Source organism: Halyomorpha halys, unplaced genomic scaffold (genome assembly GCF_000696795.3).
Source record: "Halyomorpha halys isolate HHAL.00 unplaced genomic scaffold, Hhal_1.1 Scaffold162.1, whole genome shotgun sequence".
In the NCBI taxonomy this organism is placed as follows: domain Eukaryota; kingdom Metazoa; phylum Arthropoda; class Insecta; order Hemiptera; family Pentatomidae; genus Halyomorpha; species Halyomorpha halys.
Genome location: NW_027109824.1, coordinates 76,988 through 96,342, shown reverse-complemented (window position 1 = coordinate 96,342; position 19,355 = coordinate 76,988). Strand labels below are relative to the sequence as shown.

Genomic DNA, 19,355 nt, shown 5'->3' with positions numbered 1-19,355 from the left:
ACTCAGGTCGAAACGTCGGCATAAAATAAATAAATATGGTTTTGTTTATTTATGTTGTTCTTTGCTGACCGCACCCCCCCCCCCGACAAACTTCTCGATGCATTAATCTACGGTCAACTATCTACACTTCATTCTTTTATTTTTGTTGGATCTGAAACTTTTCAGACCACCCTCCTATACTACATCAATGTAGACCTTATCTTTGTTTTCCTCATGGCCTAAGTATACTCCTTGTATATTTACTGAATAACAGAACAAAACCGCGGTTTTTACAAAACCTTATTCAAAATAATATTTACTGTATAAGTTTACATAATACCTGAGACCTTGCACTTATTTAGCAGCGATTCCAGGATGAGTGACAGTTGATATCAATGATATTTCTCCTTCTTTGGAGAACTTAAATAAGGAGATGATATTGGAAGTATAAGTTTAGCAGCAGCAGATGTTATCTTGCTCACATATAATTATTATGTTTTTGAAGAATAAGCCTGTGCTGCATGAGAACATCGAATAGAGATAGCGATTCTCAGTTCGCAGTAGCCAAATGATACTTAGGCAATATATTTATATTGATGGCTTACTTCACAGTAGTGCTAAGTATATTTCCACTTATTTTATGAAAAAAAAAAATCAAATGTTCTCTTTTTTAGGAAAATTACAATTTAACTTTCTTAAAAAAGAGAACCTTAAATTGTATTTTTTGTTAAGTTAATGGAAATACACCTAGCACTACCTAGTAAGCCATCATTATGTTCAGTAACAAGACCGATACTACAGTCATAACTTCTTACAAAGTATCGATATTTCACTTAATTTTTGAGATATGATTTTAAATATGGATAAACTATTAACATTTATGGCATTGAAGATAAGATTTAGTTCTCCATATGCACCTGAGTTCATTTTTTGCAACTAACTTATCAATTGCTGCACAGTGAGATATAAATTATAATTAAATGAGATAGCTCCTTTGGCTTATGTTGAAGATGAACCATCTCACATGCATTAATGCATAATGATTAATATGCAGATATGACCGTCTATAAGTGAGAGAGGGCCTAAAAAATACAACTGAGGTAGATAGACTGGTACTATTTATCATTGGTGAGGCCTCTATAGATGAGATACCTAGTTAACTGGTTTAACTGGGAATCTGGTCATGATTAACCACATCTGACATTTCAACTTACATACAAACCCTTGCTGCTTTACAATATATCATTTATGTATAAGATAGGTACTTATGTATATGGAGTTGTCATACTGGGCCTTTACTGAAGAAGGAGTAAAGCAGTTAAGGAATTGAATTATTGATCAATGCCAGAACAATACAATTTTTGAAGTCACCTACTATTTTCTATTGAGGATATGAATAACTTTATTTATAATCTTAACACTTCCTTCAAAACTGGTTAATATTGTTTAAATCAATACAATTTTAGTCTCAAAATATTTTTATTCCTTTATAAGTCTGACGTTTCGGCCAATTCAACCATCTTCAAGGACAATCTTAATACAATTTTAGAAACAAATAATTAAAAAAACTACTTCATGCAGGCTATTCTGCCCAGGTCATTTATATCAGTCCAAAAATTACCCTAATTAGTCAATAAATACATTACATTAAATTAAAAATTAAAATTATTTATCACAGTCAACAGAATATGAAGTTGGCGTAATAGGCCTATACTGAAGGAGTAAGTCAGTAAAGGAATTGAATTATTGATTAACGCCAGAACAATACGATTTTTTAAATTACCTACTATGTTCTATTGAGGATATAAATAACGTTTTTAACCTGAATGACATCACATTATATGTCTTTTCAACTCACTTGGATAAACTGTTTTATGGTCACAATGGGGACAATGATAAGGTTTTTCACCTGTATGACAGGCCATTATATGTCTTTTAAACTCACTTTTTGTCAGTATGGTGTCCATTCATAAATTTTTTTTTATTGTCAGAATCAGAATCAGGACTCTGATGAGGCTTCTTCCCTGTATGATGGATCTTCATATGCCTTTTTAAAGTACTCGAATATGTTGTTTTGTAGCCACAATGGGAACACTGTAGTGGCTTCTCCCTGGTATGACGAGCCATTATATGTAGTTTTAAATTACTAGCATCAGCAGTTTTATAGGCACAATGAGGACACTGATGATACTTCTCACCTATATGACATACATTTATATGTCTTTTCAACCCACTTAAATAAACTGTTTTGTGGTCACAATAAGGACATTGATGTGGCTTCTCACCAGTATGATGAGCCATAATATGTCTTTTTAAATGACTTGCTTGTGTTATTCTATAGTCACATTGAGAACATTGATAAGGCTTATCAACTGTATGATGGGCTGTGATGTGCCTTTTTAACATACTTGCTGTTGCTGTTTTATGGTCACAATGAGAACAATGATAAGGCTTCTCACCTGTATGACGAACCATGATATGTATTTTCAACTGACCTGCTAGTGCTGTTTTGTAGTCACAATGAGGACATTCATGAGGCTTCTCATCTGTGTGATGGGCCATTACATGCCTTTTTAAAGTGCATGCTACTGCTGTTTTAAAATCACAATGAAAGCATTGATATGGTTTTTCACCTGTATGACGAGCCATAATATGTGTTTTTAAATAAGTTACTTGTGCAGTTTTATAGTCACAATGAGGACATTTATGAGACTTCTCAACTGTATGATGGGCCTTTGTTAAAAGCTTTTTGAAATTACTTGCAATCACAGTTTTAAAATCCTGGTGAGTACCAGTGAGTTTTAGCAAACTTGCTCCTGCACCGGTATGAGACATCTCAAGATTCTTCGAATGCATATCAGTCTCAGGTTTCAACCAACTGATCTCCTCTGTTCTGTCTCTAGAGGAAATCTCAGCTCCTTTAAACAATAAAAGTTTCAATTATAATTATTTGTTCATTGCCATAATGCATAATATAAATTTCCTCCATAACTAATAATGTGTAAAACATTAAGATACAAATTTTTTTTTTTAAATTATTTATTTATTGTAATTTACAACTGTACAAAATAATACAATAAGTAAATATGTAGTATGTTTCATATACACTTGAAAATCTTGGGAAGGAACCACCCATTGGTGGTACTTCAAACATTAATTTAAACTAGAAGGTCTCGTGGCCATCTTCTTTTCAGACGCCTCGGAGGATTATCAGGGATTGTTAAGGATGAAAGATTAAGAATTAATGGGTTAGGATGGTTAAGGAGTTTGGAATAAAAAGACGCATATCTGGTTTGGGTCAAATCTGCAACGAATGGGATGTTAAGGTCTTTATGAATGAGTTTATTTGTGACGTAATAAGGAGCATCAAGGATTTTACATAGGAATTTGGATTGTAACGATTGGACGATTGATGGTTTGATGGAGCCCCAGAGCTCAATTCCATATGTCCAAATTGGTCTGATTATTGTAGTGTATAATAATTTTTTGTAGTGAATGGGAAGTTTAGAGCATTTGTCAAGTAAGTGTTGTAGCAAACGGAATCTACGAGCAGTTTCTTGTCGTTTCAGTCTTTTGTGTGGATTCCAAGTAAGTCTCTTGTCAAGATGGAGTCCTAAGTATCGAATCTGTTCAACAGGCGTTAGTGGTGTAAGATACAAAATTTAAAAAAAAATTGTTTTAATTTTTTTATATTCTTATCATTATCTATTTTATACTACAGCTATTTTTATTTCTTCTTTTGGTTCATTTCTATGTAATGTTCTTTTCACTTATGTTTACACAATTCTTAACCCTACCTTAGTTCATTTTTTTAAAAATCTTTTTATCCTATAATGCCAAAATATTTGGAGTTGTTTTTGTATATTTGTATCCTTGATAAGCTCTACAAAGTGGGGAGAAATGTTAGCAAATAAATAGTTGTTAACTATTTTCTGTTCTCTTTGACCACTCTCACGATCATCTCCTCCATATTTTGAAAAAATCATTTATACATATAAGATAAAATTTAAAAGTACTTCATCTCTAACAGAAATCAACAGTTCAGGAAATGCATTACAATGAGGGAAGAATGGTTATTCCAACTATCGACTCGGAGAACCACTACAGCAGAACTCATCCCGTGCCTCCCATCTAAATCAACAGTGATTAAAAACTGAAAATCGATAACAAAAAGGGCTTACAATGAAATGGGGATCATAGCCCTACAAGTCCAATCACTGAATTTTCAATTGTTAAATGTAAAAACCAGTGCAAATTAAAAAAAAAAAAAATAGAATTAAAAAACATAGAGAAAAGAAATCATAAAACTTTGGATTAAAAAGTTTAATGTTAGAACAGTGAAAAAATGGAATATTTGAGAAATTCAAAGTAAATGAACATGATAGAACTGGTTTATTGAACTCAAGAGTAGAATTTGAAATGAGAAAAATCAACAATGGAGGATAATATCGGTATTGGTAACTGGTGGGGTAACTAGTCTGGCAAGTGGGCCTAGTGGTCCTTTTGCAAACTAGAATCGTCGCCGCGTATGAACTAAGGTGGGAGTATCAACATTTATTTTTTGGGACTGCTGGGAAATAACTACTGACTACCTCAGGTGCGAATTGAACCCACAATGCTCCGACCCAGGCGCTCTGGGATGTACGCCCCAACCCACACACATTCCTAAGGGGAATATATAAAAAAGAAAGTAAGGGACGATTACTTGAGGATTTGGATAAAGCTTTAAGAAGAAAAACAAGATAAGTTAGTATGGAGGTCAAATGAATGATTATAGAGAGAATAAGAAGACATCATCTGCTTTCTACATTACAGTTGACAATATTGGAATAGTGTCGGCCTTTCTGTATCAACTGTAGAAGCAAACAAAAAAAGGATTTCAGTAGGTAACACAACGTACTATGCACTATGAAGCTTGGTATGGAGTAACAGGTAAGGATATCATATAGTACCAGAGCCCAAGAGGAGAAAAAAGGCAGTTATTTCACTCTTAAATTTCTGATTACTTTAATGAAAACTATGTATAATTACTAGTCAAAATTTATGAGTCTGCTGAGTATACATAGGGAAAATACATGGCAGCTATTTCAAAATGGTAAAAGAAATTAATTATTCATTCGGAGCTCTACATCTTTAAAACTACCAACAACACTAGAAAACCTAAGAGAACATCATTTAAAGAAGAGTACATTGGCTAAAATAAGAATCCTAATAGATCTATTTATGCTCAATAGTTTCCGAGATATATTTTAATAAAAAAAGCAATATTTCATAAAATGCAATGAAAAATCAAAAGTTTGTGAATTTATTTTGATAAATCCATATCTCAAATACCAGAATATGTACAGACGTCTGCCAGCACTCAAATTACTATAAAGTAGTTTATGACACTTATGTTTGCAGGAGTAGTAGTTTTCATGCTATTTGCTAAAATAAATTGAATTTATAGTTGTTCGGACAAAATGTTATAGGCAAAATTTATATTAATAAGCGAATATCATAAAAACTACTATCTACTAGATATCCAATATCTGTTTAACCTATCGCTTTAAACGGCCCTGATGGAAGCCCTGCAAAGTGGGACGAAACATCGGGCATTAAATAGTTATAAACTATTAGTTCCTTTTTGACCGCAACCCTGGCCATCTTATACTTAAGTTTTACGGTCAACTCTCTCTCTCTCTATATATATATAAAATTTCCTCTTAGGTTTTCTAGTGTTGTCGGTAGTTTTAAAGATATAGAGTTCCTAATGAAAAGTTTTTTTTTTTTAATGTTTTGAAAAAAAAAAAGCAATCTTCTCATGTTTTGTTTATGCCACTGCAAGTTAAATACTTTTCTTATTAAATTGGCAACAAGGAGCTCAAATGCTGTTAATTACAATAACCAACTCCCAACTTGAGGCAAAGGGGAAGGGAGAAACATAGGTTGATTCATGAGAATGAACTATGAAAGTTCCTTTTGATTCACTTACATAGTGGAGATTTACTAGTTAAAACCTTTAAACGAATACTCAAATATCACAATAGGTATAGAATGAGACAGTTCTAAAATTGATTCCTTACAAAATAAATGTTGCCAGAAGCTCCTGTAGAACTACCGAAGGCCCTTGCAGAACCACTAGGATAGAGGGAGGTAACATTTTTGTAAAATAAGACAATGCTCAAAGTAATTATGGAGAGGAGGGAAATTTAATTGCTGAAAAGGGAAAAAGGGGTAATATATATAGGATCTGTCAGTAATAATAACTGAGTAATTTAGCAACTGTGAAATGACGATCATTACCTAATTATTATTCTTAATAATTTGGGTTTAAATGACTGGAAGAATAATAAATTATTTAATAAGGTGTTGTGAAAAAAATATTCAATAATATATTTCTTTACTTATAAATCATTCACAACTCAATAGTTTAAGAATGAAGTTATAGATAGACTACTTTTTTACTTTCACTTACCTATAAATGGAATATGTGAATCATGACAGTGCAAAATTTCAAATTAGAGTTTTCAACGGAAACAAACCAATAAATAAGCCAGGGTTCCAGAACGTTGTCATTTATGAATTGTTTATAAGTAAAAAAATTTACTTGCTTAAACTTCTCTATATATATATCTATATATATATATATATATAAACTGAATTAGTTACCATTTCTACTATGAACACATTTGCATCACACAGAAGATTGAAAAATTTGTTAATAACCCCAACATTGTTTTTTATAGTATCTAAATGAAAATGTTTCAAAATATAAAAAATAAAAGCAATATTGCATAAATAAATAATTTATAGTTGATTATAAATTAACAATAATAAGAGAAATTGAATCTAATTATTTTCTGCAACATGATGAAGTTTGAAATGGATAAGGCATAATGCCACATTGAAAAAATGTATTTTTTTTTTTTTTGATATACAAACTACACAGCCTCTGTGAACTTTCTTTGATGAGGTCATTTGTACCATACACGTCAATATATTGAGTGCAAAATAAACTTGCAATTCCTCTACAGAAATCTCTATTCAGGAGATCTTTAGTGAAAAAGAAGTGGGATCCTTTTCACAAAATTGATTAGTTTTATTTACAATATGTTCAAGAATTTCCTTTGCCAAAAACAGATTATAAACATCATCTTGTAAAATTTGTAATGTTTTCATTTACTAAGCCAACAGATATAAATTTATACAATTTAGGTTTGTATTTTTTTCCTCCCACTCCAAATCGCTCACACTTAGATTACTATTAGAACTATTAGAAGGAATCGCCATAAAACGTCAATATTTTCAAAGCCTAACTATCTCTTCACTACAGTTGGAAACATAGCTGTTCATTTTTTTTTATTTTCCTGAGTTATTTTGCCCTGAAACTATTTGCGATCACCTCTTTTCACTGACTGCAAGTTCAATATGCATTGTTATAATATGTGCTTTGGCGATAAATGCCTAAGTGAAATGTGTGATTATATGCACTCTGGTCATAGTTGCCAGGCAAAATGCGCAAATGGGTTAACCATACATTTTGTAAAGTCCATATCTATTTCAAGATATACCAATATAGAGATAAAATAGAATAAAAACGTATTTATTCTCGCTGAAGGTCAATAAATGTTTCTCACCTTCATCTGGGATAAGCATTTCTTTTTCTTGTTTCACATGAATACGACCACCTGCAAAGTGTAAATAAAATTTAAATTGCTATGAAATGTTTTTATGAAAATATAATTGTTATTTCTCCAACTGCTTGTTAACTATAATTATTTTTTGAGCGAGCTTAGCAAGGAAAATTCAAGAGTTATGAATAAGCCCCTGATCTTAATTTATATATAAAAAAAACAATAGTAGTTTTGGGACTGGCCGACAGAAGCAAAACTTCTGGCAATGAAATAATGCATGAAAATTTTATTACTAATGATCATGCGTTCCCTCTTATAGCTTAAGGTAGAAAATATTAGTTCCACAATAATAATAATTAGAATAGTACATTTCCTAAGTCAATTTTATTAGGTTGTAAAATAAGTTCGTAGCGTTTTTTACTGGTGATTTCAATAAAAACTTCAGATTCTTGTAAATATTTTTAATTAATTATATATGACCCATTTTGATCTATTACATGTTGCCATCTTTCAGGTAATTTTTTAATTCCATCCTTCCAGAACTTCTCAGATTTTTTGCGCAATGAACTCCTCTAAGTGCGTTTTGCACTCGAGTTAATTAAAGAGTTTCCAATTAAGGGAGTTTTGAATGGTCCGAAATAAGTGAAAATCTTTTGGGGCAAGGTCTGGAGAATAGGGTGGGTGGGGGATCACACCCCAGCCAAACTCCAATTATTTCTGCCGGGTCTGCAAAGACATGTGAGGATGGGCGTTATCGTGATGGAAAACTATGCCTTTGCAATTAGCCAATGCTGGATGCCTTGGTTCAACTTGACACTTGCATGAGATATGTTAAGCGTTTTTGTGATATCCTGTGTCTTAGAGTGAGGGTTGTCTGTGACCAATGCTTTAATTTGGTCATTAACAGTTGAAGGATGATCCGAGTGCTTTGTGTCTTCCAAGTCAAAATTTCCGGTTCTGAACTGAGCAAACCACTTACCGACGGTGCATTCTCCTAAGGCATCATCGCCAAACACACTGGAAATTTTTTTAACCGTCTATGCAGCATATTTTCCTTTTCATAAACAAAAATCATTAAATAACGAAAATGAATTTTTTTCTCTTCCATTTTGAGCAAGCAAAATACCACTTAAAGATAGGAAATCTCGGTTGAAACTGATGCATAAAAGCACCTTAACTAATCCTTTTTTAGAATATTTAAACATTATTGACCAAGTAGACATGATTTTATAAACACAGAGAGGATTAAATTGAAATATTGAAAAATGCTAAAAACTTATTCTACAACCCAATAGCAGATATTTTTTTCATATTGTGAAAGGATTTTATGCGATAAACAGTAGCTCACTTAAACGGGATTGCTAAGCTTAAAATTTCTACCCACCAATTACAATATAAAAATTTTCCTGCTAGAATTGACCAGTGTTACACCCCACCTATTTCCACCACTTCCCTTTTATAACCCCCTATGAAATCAATTTACTACTGAATAATTTCCTTTTTCTTGAGTTGTAGAATGTCAGTAAAAAGTTTCGCTTCAAAAAGACAAATATTTAGGAAAAAAAAAATTTATTGAAAATACATCATATTTAGTAAAGTTTTTTAATCGAAGAAACTCCAAAAATTATAAAATTGATTAAACCTACAACATACAATTACATGAAACAATATTAAATTTAAATTTATATTATAAATAATATGTCCACACTACAAATAAATGTTTGTTTTTTTTTTAATGATTGAAAGTAAAACTTTCACCCCATATCTCAGGAAGTCATTGGAGTATTATTAAAATTTTAGATTCCCAAGAGTCTAAATTAAATGATCAATTTAATCTGCTAGCGCAGAGACAGCTCTACAGCGGGCGGAGAAGGTTTGTACAGAAATCACCAAGAAACTGAAAGGGCTAAATATTACAGTTTATCCTAAGAAGACCGGCCGCATTATTTTCTCCTTCCAGAATTACGACTGACCTCTCCCTAAAGTCTATAGGGTAGCAGTGTACGAGAATAGACCAGCAACCAGCATAACATATCTGAGTGTCACTCTTGATAGGCACCTGATGCCACTTCAATAAGAAGATCAAGCTGGTTAGGATCATATCTTAAAGGCTTGATCACCTTCTAACTTCTCCTAATCTTTCTCTCCACCTCAAATTAATTATTTACAAGAGTGTGCTGAGGCCAGCCCTGTTCTATGGAGCACCTATGCTGACCAACATAGCACCTACAACAGCCATGAGGCTCCACAGTTTCAGAGTGGTATACTCAGATGTATCGTGTGAGATACTTTACATCAAAGAGCAAAGATGGACCACATACATACGACACTTGAACTACCAACTGTGACAGAATTTATATCTAGGAGGCATATAAAATTTTTTGGTAGCCTAAAAGAGCCCAAATTATCTTAATCACAACTAAAATTTTCACTAGATAATTGATTAGATAGTATTAATTGAAAATTTTACTCACTAAAATATATTTGGGTGCTTTCCTCTTCTTTAATCTTAATCCTTGGAACTGCAACAAAATCCAACTATCACATGATTTATAACATTGGCCAATATTTTCATTCAACCATGGGCTTATACTCAACACATTTACTGCTGATAAGATAAATTGTTGTTTGTGTTCTTGCTTAGAATGTTAACCACAAGTTGTCTTCTAGTTTTTTCACTTACAAAATATATGAAGCTAAGATGAAATTTGAATATTTTGAGAAATATATATCCAGTTAAAAAAAGAATTGTAGTTATCATCGTTGGTAAGAACACAACCCATGAGTGTTAACTCACACTGGTACACTAACAGCCACTGGTATTTTAAAACAAAAGTAAAAGATAAAAAGAATTGTAAATTCTAATACAAACAACCAGATAAAAAAAGATATTTAAAATCCAAAATCTAAAATATTCTCTAAAAGAGAATGTAAACACCATATTTATATCTAATATGTAAAAATCAATATTTGTATATTCGTACTTCATGCACTGTCATACCGTTCATCTGATTATAGTGGTGCTTTTTGCAAAATGATTTTCCCGGGAAAGTTATAGGCTGTTCTGATTTTTCAGTAAAACAAAATTAAGCATTTTTAGCACATAGCTCAGAAAGTATAAATTTTTTCTTGGTTATTATATGTCAATAGATTGGTCTCTTTCCGAAGAATAAGAAAAAAAATTACTGATTCTAATAATTGTTTTGTTTTTTTTCCTAAAAATTAAAAACACAAATGAGAATTTCAGTAAAGTAGCTCGACAAAATGTTCTTTAGAAAAAAGCAAAATATATTCTTTTTTAGAGTTGTCTGAGACCCTCAAATACCATTTTACAAAGAAAAATTAGAAATTTTTCACCTAGATTTATTTGGAAGCTTTTTTTTCTGGTAACAATTGTTCATATAATTGTTACTAACTTCTCTGCATTTTATCCAATTCCTACGGTAATACAACCATTGGAAAACTGAATTGCTGATCTTTTAACCTATTTTAATATCATTTAGACTTAAATAATTAACTTCAAATAACGAATAACTTTTCAAATGTTTTATTTTATACCTCTAGTTCTACTTTTTTATTTACATCTGGTTTGTGTCCTGTAGTGCAGTTTATATAAACCTAAACCACTCCAAAATTTCTTAAGTTTGGTTGAATCTTGTTAAGTTATTTCTATTTTTTACCATATATTTTTAGTAAATAATGTTATTTACCACTATAACATATAGATAGATATAATAAGAAATTAATTCAATAGTTAATCCAATGTGTAAATAACTAAATATAATAATTATATTATTTCAAAAATTTTTCGAGACTAGGTAATATTTATCAATAAAATAATTTAATATCCAAAAACAGTCTCAACACTATTTATTTATTTGTCCTACGTTTCGGCCCTTCCAGCCATCCTCAGGGACATCTAAAACTTCAACATAAATTTCCTCTCACATTAATTATTTTCTACTTGCAGGCTATTTTGCCCAGGTCAATTTCTTTATTTAAGTTAAAACCTCTCTATTTAAATTTTTAAAAAACATTCATTTATTTATTCTATAATATTGTCCACACTATAAAAACCCACACCATATAACCTGTGGTATTTTATAGTGTGGACAATATTATAGAATAAATAAATGAATGTTTTTTAAAATTTAAATAGAGAGGTTTTAACTTAAATAAAGAAATTGACCTGGGCAAAATAGCCTGCAAGTAGAAAATAATTAATGTGAGAGGAAATTTATGTTGAAGATGTCCCTGAGGATGGCTGGAAGGGCCGAAACGTAGGACAAATAAATAAATAGTGTTGAGACTGTTTTTGGATATTAAATTATTTTATTGATAAATATAATAATTTATATCAAACTTTCAATAGTATTAAATTAATCTATCTACATCAATAGTATTAACTTAATCTATCTACATCACTATACAGTAATTGTGAAGCATTGCCGGGTCTCCTAGGATTTTAATAAAAATCAATATGAATAAATTAAAAAAAAAAATTAAATTAAATATTTAATTTATTTATTCACATTCCATGTTATTTCAAACTAAACTTGTAAAGATCAGAGGACACTAAATAACGTTTATAAATTACAAAAAGGACAACTTATGAATAGATTCATTTTCCTCTTCCATTTCTTCTTTTATAGAAACATTAAAGTTATTTGTTACTGAAAAAGTAAACAAACCATTGTAGTTAATTTGTTAATATAATTGAAAAATAGCAATAGCTTTTATTTTAAAACCAGATTTGCCACTCTTGTTGCATTTCCCTTGACAGCTTTTTTTTTTATTTTCACATTTTTTTTTTATAATACTGTCTCCATTGTTACGAATAAGTTTGAGAGATTTTCTCAGTTGGTAGAGAAAATAGCCTAAACCTTACTATTTTAATGCAATACTGTTCCAAACAACCAATACTTCACTAAGATTTGCTCCCTTAACAAATTTTGTTTTTTTTATTAGTTATTTAGTTTTTTTACTTTGAGATCTTAATTTTTCAAGGTAATTTCTAATTATAATAGTGTATTTGGTCGACAGGAAAATCTGTACCAATGTTTTAAGTGTTATTTTTAAATAATTATTCTAAATTGAGTAAAAAAAAACTATTTTTTTTTCCTTAAAAAATTTGAAGTTTTTTTAAACATACACCATTTTACTCCTCTCACCTCCTTTTAAAAGGAGGCAAACCTGTTTAAAATTAAAATAAAAGTTAAAATGACATGTAAATAAACCCTAATGCAAAACTCAAGATAAAAAATATGCTATTTAAAATTTAGGATCCAAAATATTCTTTATAATGGAATTTAAACACCTTATTTATATATTTAAATAAAAATAATTTAAAAAATTTAATGTTTGATATATTTTTTTACATTCTGGGTTAATTAAACTTAACACCTAGACCATGGTTGACGACACATTATCATCAAGCCGTGGTAGTTCAAGGGAGGTCACTTTTTTAGCTTGCAGTCAGAGACTTAGGAAGAGCTCTAGCACCTCCCTTTCCCTTTGATTGTCCCAAACCGTGTTTAGTACTGTCCTAGCTTCCACTAGCTACAATCGTTCTCTTTTATGGATTTTTATACTTTTTCAAATTTTTTTTTATTGTCAAATTAAATCAAATTTATGTAAAATTTTTTTTTGGTAATTTAATAAATTAAAAAACATTTTTCACTTACAGACGAATTGCCTAAGTCAAATTATAAAAATATATAATCTGAATGCATCTACAACTATTTTTTAAAACTGTTTCATATTACAAAAAACATAACCCTATTATTAATTTTTTTTTTTACATTATTTTGGTAATTTCACATTGTCCGAATGATTTATAGAAAACTTGGTGATATACAATAACTTTCTAGAGTTCATAGTCAGTAATTCTGGTAAAAACTCTGCAAAAAATTCATGTATCTACTGATACATGCATTCCGTAGCATATGCAGGTGAAAAAAATAATTATCATGGTTAATAAAAGAAGTATTAAAACTTTATATGGCTAAATATTACATTTTATACATTATATAATAGTAATTAAAATCAAAAGAAAATATTGACAAAAAATCGTGTTTTTATGTGGTTTCCAGGGAAAAAGTGTTTTAATGTGTTAAACATATAATGATCAGATGACACCATCAGTCAGACATAAAAAGTATAACTTACAACTAGATTCATTTTCTTCTTTAATTTCTTCTTTTATAGAAACATCACAGTTATTCATAACTGAAAAATTAAAAAAAAACATTTACAGTCAATTTGTTAATATAGCAGAAATACACCAATAACTTTTATTTTATAATAAAAATAAAATATAGAAAAAATTGAAAATTCAGCCTAATGAAAAACAACAAGATAAAAAAAAATTAATATGTAAAATCTAGGATCAAAAACCTAATATATTCCTTAAGAGAAATTAGAAATTATTCCATATTTATACATTTTAGATTGTAAATAAAAATTACTAAGAATGCATTAAAATAAATATATATTCAATATTTCATCATATCTCGGATTATTGGAACCTAAAACACAAGGATCTGATTTATATATTTACAAATTGTAAAAAGGATAACTTACAAGTAGATTAATTTTCTTCTTTCATAAAAACAGCAATGTCAGTCATAAAGGGAAAAAGATAAGAAAAAGGAAAAAAAAAGGATATCTTAAATATATGATTTAAGAAATAATAACATAGGCCATGTTTGAGATACTATAAAGTTAATTAAATAATCTCATTAAGCAAGTAATTATAATGGAAAATCAACAATTAAATTGACATTTGACAGTGAAAACCAGGGTGCGAAAAAGGTATATCCCTGTAAAATTGGAAGTAATAATTCATACTATACTAATTATAAAATATCCACACATTCGAATCTAAAATAAATATTATACTAACCAATTTGTTCCATTTAAAGTAAAAAAATATTCTTGGAAATGATAACTACAAAGATACTTGTGATGTAAACAAATATGCTTTTATTGGGTAGGTTATAAACTATCTTGAACCAATTCTTGATTATGGCTTAGAGCAACGCAGGATCGGATGACAGATTGCGCTAAAGATGAAGAATTAAAGATAAGATGTAATCAGTCTCTTCGATTTAGGAATAGAAAAATGAAGTTTTGGGTTTAGTTTATGTTGTAACTTAAAGAAAACGGTTGAGGAATCAACAAATTTATAATTCATAATAATTTCATTACAATTATTGACAATACCTTTCACAAATGAATTTCAAACAATATATACCAGGGGTGACAAACAAGTCGATCACGAGGCCAATTTGGGTTGATCGTCGTAGCTCGCAATGTCTGGGTGGATTAAAAGTTATTTTTTGGCATTCATTTTTTGGCCCTTTACATAATTATTGTTGATTTTACGTAGGTCGATAAGCCGTATATCTATATTTCAGTAAGATGTGAACTCACAAGCTATTGATAGGTTAGCAAAAAGTAAGTCATATTATTCATGATACATTTTTTCTGGCCTTCCAAAAAAACTGTTAAAGTAAAACCAAATTATCAGCCATACTGTGCAGCTTTATAAAGACTTTTTCATATTTACGAACAAATAGTACAATAAATTATACATTGCAGTTGATAAAAAAATTAAATTTCATTTTAAATAAGCAACAATCTTGAAATAGTGTCGGAAAATCGAATTTTTAAGGTAACGCATGTACGGAATAGTGCTACCAAAAGTTGGGTCAGGAAATTTATGTTCTTCATGAGTCTATATCTCGAAAAGATAATAGGTGATTTAAAAAATAAAAAGTAGTTTTGAACATATATATTACTTATATACCCATACCTCGCCGGAATGCACCAGGTGCTGTGCACACAGTTTATATACATACTATATACCATTTCACACCTCTTCTGCCCACTTAGACTACGCCTATGACAAATCGATCGCGAAACCCTTATGAGATACAAAGTAGATCTTATATACAGAAAAGTTGGCCACCCCTAATATATACCATGTTGACGATATCACTCTCTCAAGCTTGTTTACAGATATAGTCTTTGAGGCGTCTGGTAACTCCGTGTATCCTGGTAGATTTAGTGGGGCTGGCATCTCATTGTTGGCTTCTTCTACAGCATACGATGGCGTTGGTATTTCAAAGAATGGGATAGGTATAGGTGGCCCAACATTAAACGTAACGCTCTTTTTCACAGGTACCAACCCCACTTCCGATCTTCGTAACTGGTTTGTATGGTGTTTTATGTTTGTTCTTTCATCAAGTTTGACTACGTCAACTGTCCTAATACATGAATGACTGTGCCAAATTTCCATGTTTACTTCCTATACAATTTCTTGATAAAACTAGGTCTCTCAGTGCGGGGACAATGTTAAGTTCTATACATAAATAATTGTTTTCAATTGAACTGAGAAAATAGTGTGACTTGTAATCTTATTTGTAAAGATTATTAACGCCAGTTGTGTTGGATTTCAAAACTGTTGATTCAAATCTGGCTGCTTCCAACGCTATGGCATTTTTGAGAATCGGGTTAAATTGATTTTCATCTGACTGTAATAGCTGTTCCTATTTTTAAAGCCCTGTATGCAAGAATAGATCATTAACCGGAATCATTTCAGTACAATTACATGTAACTGAAAACTAGCATTCGGAAAGATTATTTTTCAGTGACGCTACGTATTCTGGGATAACTATTTTTTTTTTGTTGGTGTGTGTTGAAAAATAATGTTAAGCTACAATACTACGTAAGGGGACCAACATTCGTTTGAATTCGATTGATTGGGTTGTCACATCCTAAAAGTGATAATAAATTATTACAAAGACCAAACCCGATAGATAAAGATAAAAGTTGTGCCTTTTGTTAGTCATCAGACTTGTTGTTGCGAGGTAAGCTTCGATATTTGAAATTTGTCTTGATTTCTGTCAGATGGTTTATTGAAGGTCAAATTTTGGCTTACGAGACCTATTGATAACTTATTCAATTTTGAAATTACTTCAGGAATAAAATTGTGTAGGATGGGACAAGTGTAATCGACCGGTCAACTTGTTGGCCACCGCCATTATAAAATATAGGTATAGTAAAATTATAATATAAAATATAACTATACACGCTTTTTTTTTTGTTTTATCATTTATGTTTTTTTATTTGCTCTATACTATATATAATTTTTTTTCTTTTTCAACCCAACATCTTTTCCTCTTTTTTTTCCCGCCTTTAACATACATGACACAATTTTTAAATGAATAATAACATAAACAAGAAATAAATATATAATATAATAGATAAAAATAATTTATGAAAGTAGTGATAAATCTATAAAACAAGTAATAAATGTTAAAAATATATAAATAAAATAATAAAATGGGCAATATATACAAGCCATCCTTCCTTTGGATGATCTCTATCCTAATCTGTTTCCACGAATGTGATGGTGGATGATTCCCAGGGTGATCCCAAAAATTATAATTTCCGTCATTTTTGCTACGTCCTGGATATCGACCCCGAGTTCCTCCATGAAGCTCCTAGTTGTGCTATGCATTGTTCCGCGAGCTCCAAACTAGAGGACTCTTACATTGAAGTAGTATCTTTTCTTCCGAGCTATGAAGGAACTTTTACTTAAAAAAAAGGATTTACTTATCCTAAATTTCTTTCTTTTCCCTTTCCGCTTTATTAGCCTGGTCAAATTTATTTAACCAGTCAAATTTGGTCGGTAACTATAAAATCAATCACATATTGTGTTTAGAAAAAGAATTTGAGATAAGTATTCAGGATGAAGGTGACTCCGTTTTTCAGTCTTTGTGTTTCCTGCTTCAGAAAAAATCCGTTCACTTACAGAGGTGGCCGGTATGCACAACCGTTCCAACACGAGCGAGTACAGGAGAGGATAAACATTCTTCCGTTCGTTCCACCACTTCAAGGGATCTTCTTCACGGGGGAAAAGAGGCTCTGCTAAGTATCACATTCCACAATTGCTGCAGCCGTAGGATTGCTCTTAGCGCGCAGTTCATGTTTCTTTTTTTACTCTCCTGAAGGACTGAATCGTGTTGGTCCACTGATCTTGTGCCGCAGCCGTAGACTGATGGGGAGAATACATGCGATTAATCACCTTTGACCTCACTTCATCAAACTAGGATTCTTTCGAGAATGATTTTTGCTTAAAGTGAAGATCGAGGAAGGCTGCTTCATTGATTAAGTCACTATTATCCCACAATTCTTTGGTTCTTTCCAAAACTTTTTCAGCACCCTTACTTTTAATCCTGTCATTAAAATCTTTCATTATTTGCGATACCATAGCAGAAACTAGTGAATCTAAGTTGGTTTAATTTTGGTACTGCACCATTTCTGAGTATATTTATAAGAAGAAACGATTTTGACAAAGAGCGACTTTTCTGCAGAAACTTCTTGTGTTACTTGGTAGAACGTTGAAAGCACTTCCCCACATTGGTTCAGAATTTCCCACTCGATGGCGTGGAAAGTCAAATGCTCAGGAAATTGTAATAGAGCACAGCAAGAGATTAGGGGCTCTTTGGTTTGAAGTAATCTACTGAACATCTCGTAAGTGGAGTTCCATCTTGTATGCACGTCTTGTTTCAGTTTCAGCTGCGGTCTGTTCATTAGCTTCTGGGTCTCTTCCAATTTAGCCAAAACCTTTGAACTTTGATTGAAGTGATCAACAAGTGCCTTGGCCTTGATGTGAACATCATGTAAAAGCTTAATCCCATCTTTGGCTACCAAATTCAAAGTCTGAGAAAAGCAGCCAATATTCCGAAAATTTTATTCGAAAACAGCTTTTGTCACGTCTGGTGCATTGTCGGTGACTACAGCTGAAACTTTATTTTCAATACGCCACTCTTTACAAACTTCCAGGAACAATGCACTGATATCTTCGGAACTTTGAGTCTTGTTGAAGCATGCAGTCAAGCAAGCACTCTTTAGCACAATGCTACCCGCATCTATGAAATGAACAGTAAAGCTATAAAACTTATGCCTTCAATACACGTTCAACTATCTATTGTGAGAGCTACAGCTTTGGCACCCTTCATTTGACTGAAAGTCTGTTCTTTCATGTCAGCGTAACATGCAGTTAAACATATTTCGCGAAAGCGTTTTCTTGTGGAAGGTTTGTACGATGGATTCAACAAGTTCAGAAACTTCTTGAACTCCTTATCTTGAGGATACTTGTTACTCTTTTGAACTAGAAGCTCGTTCTTCTTTCCTTTCACGGCTGAAATTTTAAAGTACTAAAGAATGATTATGCATATTCTTAGAAGTTGTATCAATAGGGATAGTCGGATGTTTTGACTTTAGATGTCGTCCTAAATTGGAAGTCGAGGAGTTCTTCACACTGATTTGAGCCCCACAGTAATGACACTCCAACATCCCTGTTTTCAGTGACCTTGAAATGTAGCCAAACGTTACCTCTTTTGCTCACCAAGGAAATCCACCTAAAATCAAAGAAAACGAATAATTACAAATTACTCCCTTACGACAAGAAGTAAAATATTTCACAAAAACCATCAGTATTTAATGTCTCTTAGCTAAAATTGGCTTTAGATTTCAGATATATTTGAGTAGAAATTTAAATTCTATCAAAAAAAAAAAATTACAAATCCTGAAACTTACACTTTTATAGTCCCCATTCACAACTATGTCATCTTAAAAGCTATTCACTATCATTATCATTATTTTTTATGTTTTTATTTAATTTTTTTATTTTATTTTATTTATTTTTTTAAAAATTATTTTTCTATTTTTTATTTATTTAATTTTATT

General features: G+C 31.1%; 1 protein-coding gene and 1 long non-coding RNA gene across 2 annotated transcripts in view; both read right to left on the bottom strand.

The window, feature by feature from the left end:
* Positions 1-731: 731 nt before the first annotated feature.
* Positions 732-14,591, bottom strand: LOC106678818 (zinc finger protein 771). The gene is made up of 5 exons (XM_024361670.2): positions 14,500-14,591; positions 13,764-13,823; positions 10,070-10,117; positions 7,599-7,649; positions 732-2,897 (listed from the first exon to the last, which is right to left on the bottom strand). The coding sequence occupies exons 1-5, from the start codon at positions 14,510-14,512 to the stop codon at positions 1,921-1,923; spliced, it is 1,149 nt and encodes a 382-aa protein (XP_024217438.2). The 5' UTR covers positions 14,513-14,591; the 3' UTR covers positions 732-1,920.
* Positions 14,592-16,757: 2,166 nt separating this feature from the next.
* The window catches only part of LOC106678816 (uncharacterized), a 6,511-nt gene continuing 3,913 nt past the window's right edge, over positions 16,758-19,355 (bottom strand). The window contains exon 3 of the long non-coding RNA XR_001342834.2: positions 16,758-19,027. This is a non-coding gene — a long non-coding RNA (uncharacterized lncRNA). The remainder of the gene's footprint in view (positions 19,028-19,355) is intronic.

Coding starts and splice junctions, on each gene's coding strand:
- LOC106678818 (XM_024361670.2), bottom strand. Junction 10,118..13,763: donor AGAAGAAAATGAATCTAGTT/GTAAGTTATACT, acceptor ATTTTGTTGCAG/TTCCAAGGATTAAGATTAAA. Junction 7,650..10,069: donor AAGCACCCAAATATATTTTA/GTGAGTAAAATT, acceptor TACACTTTGCAG/GTGGTCGTATTCATGTGAAA.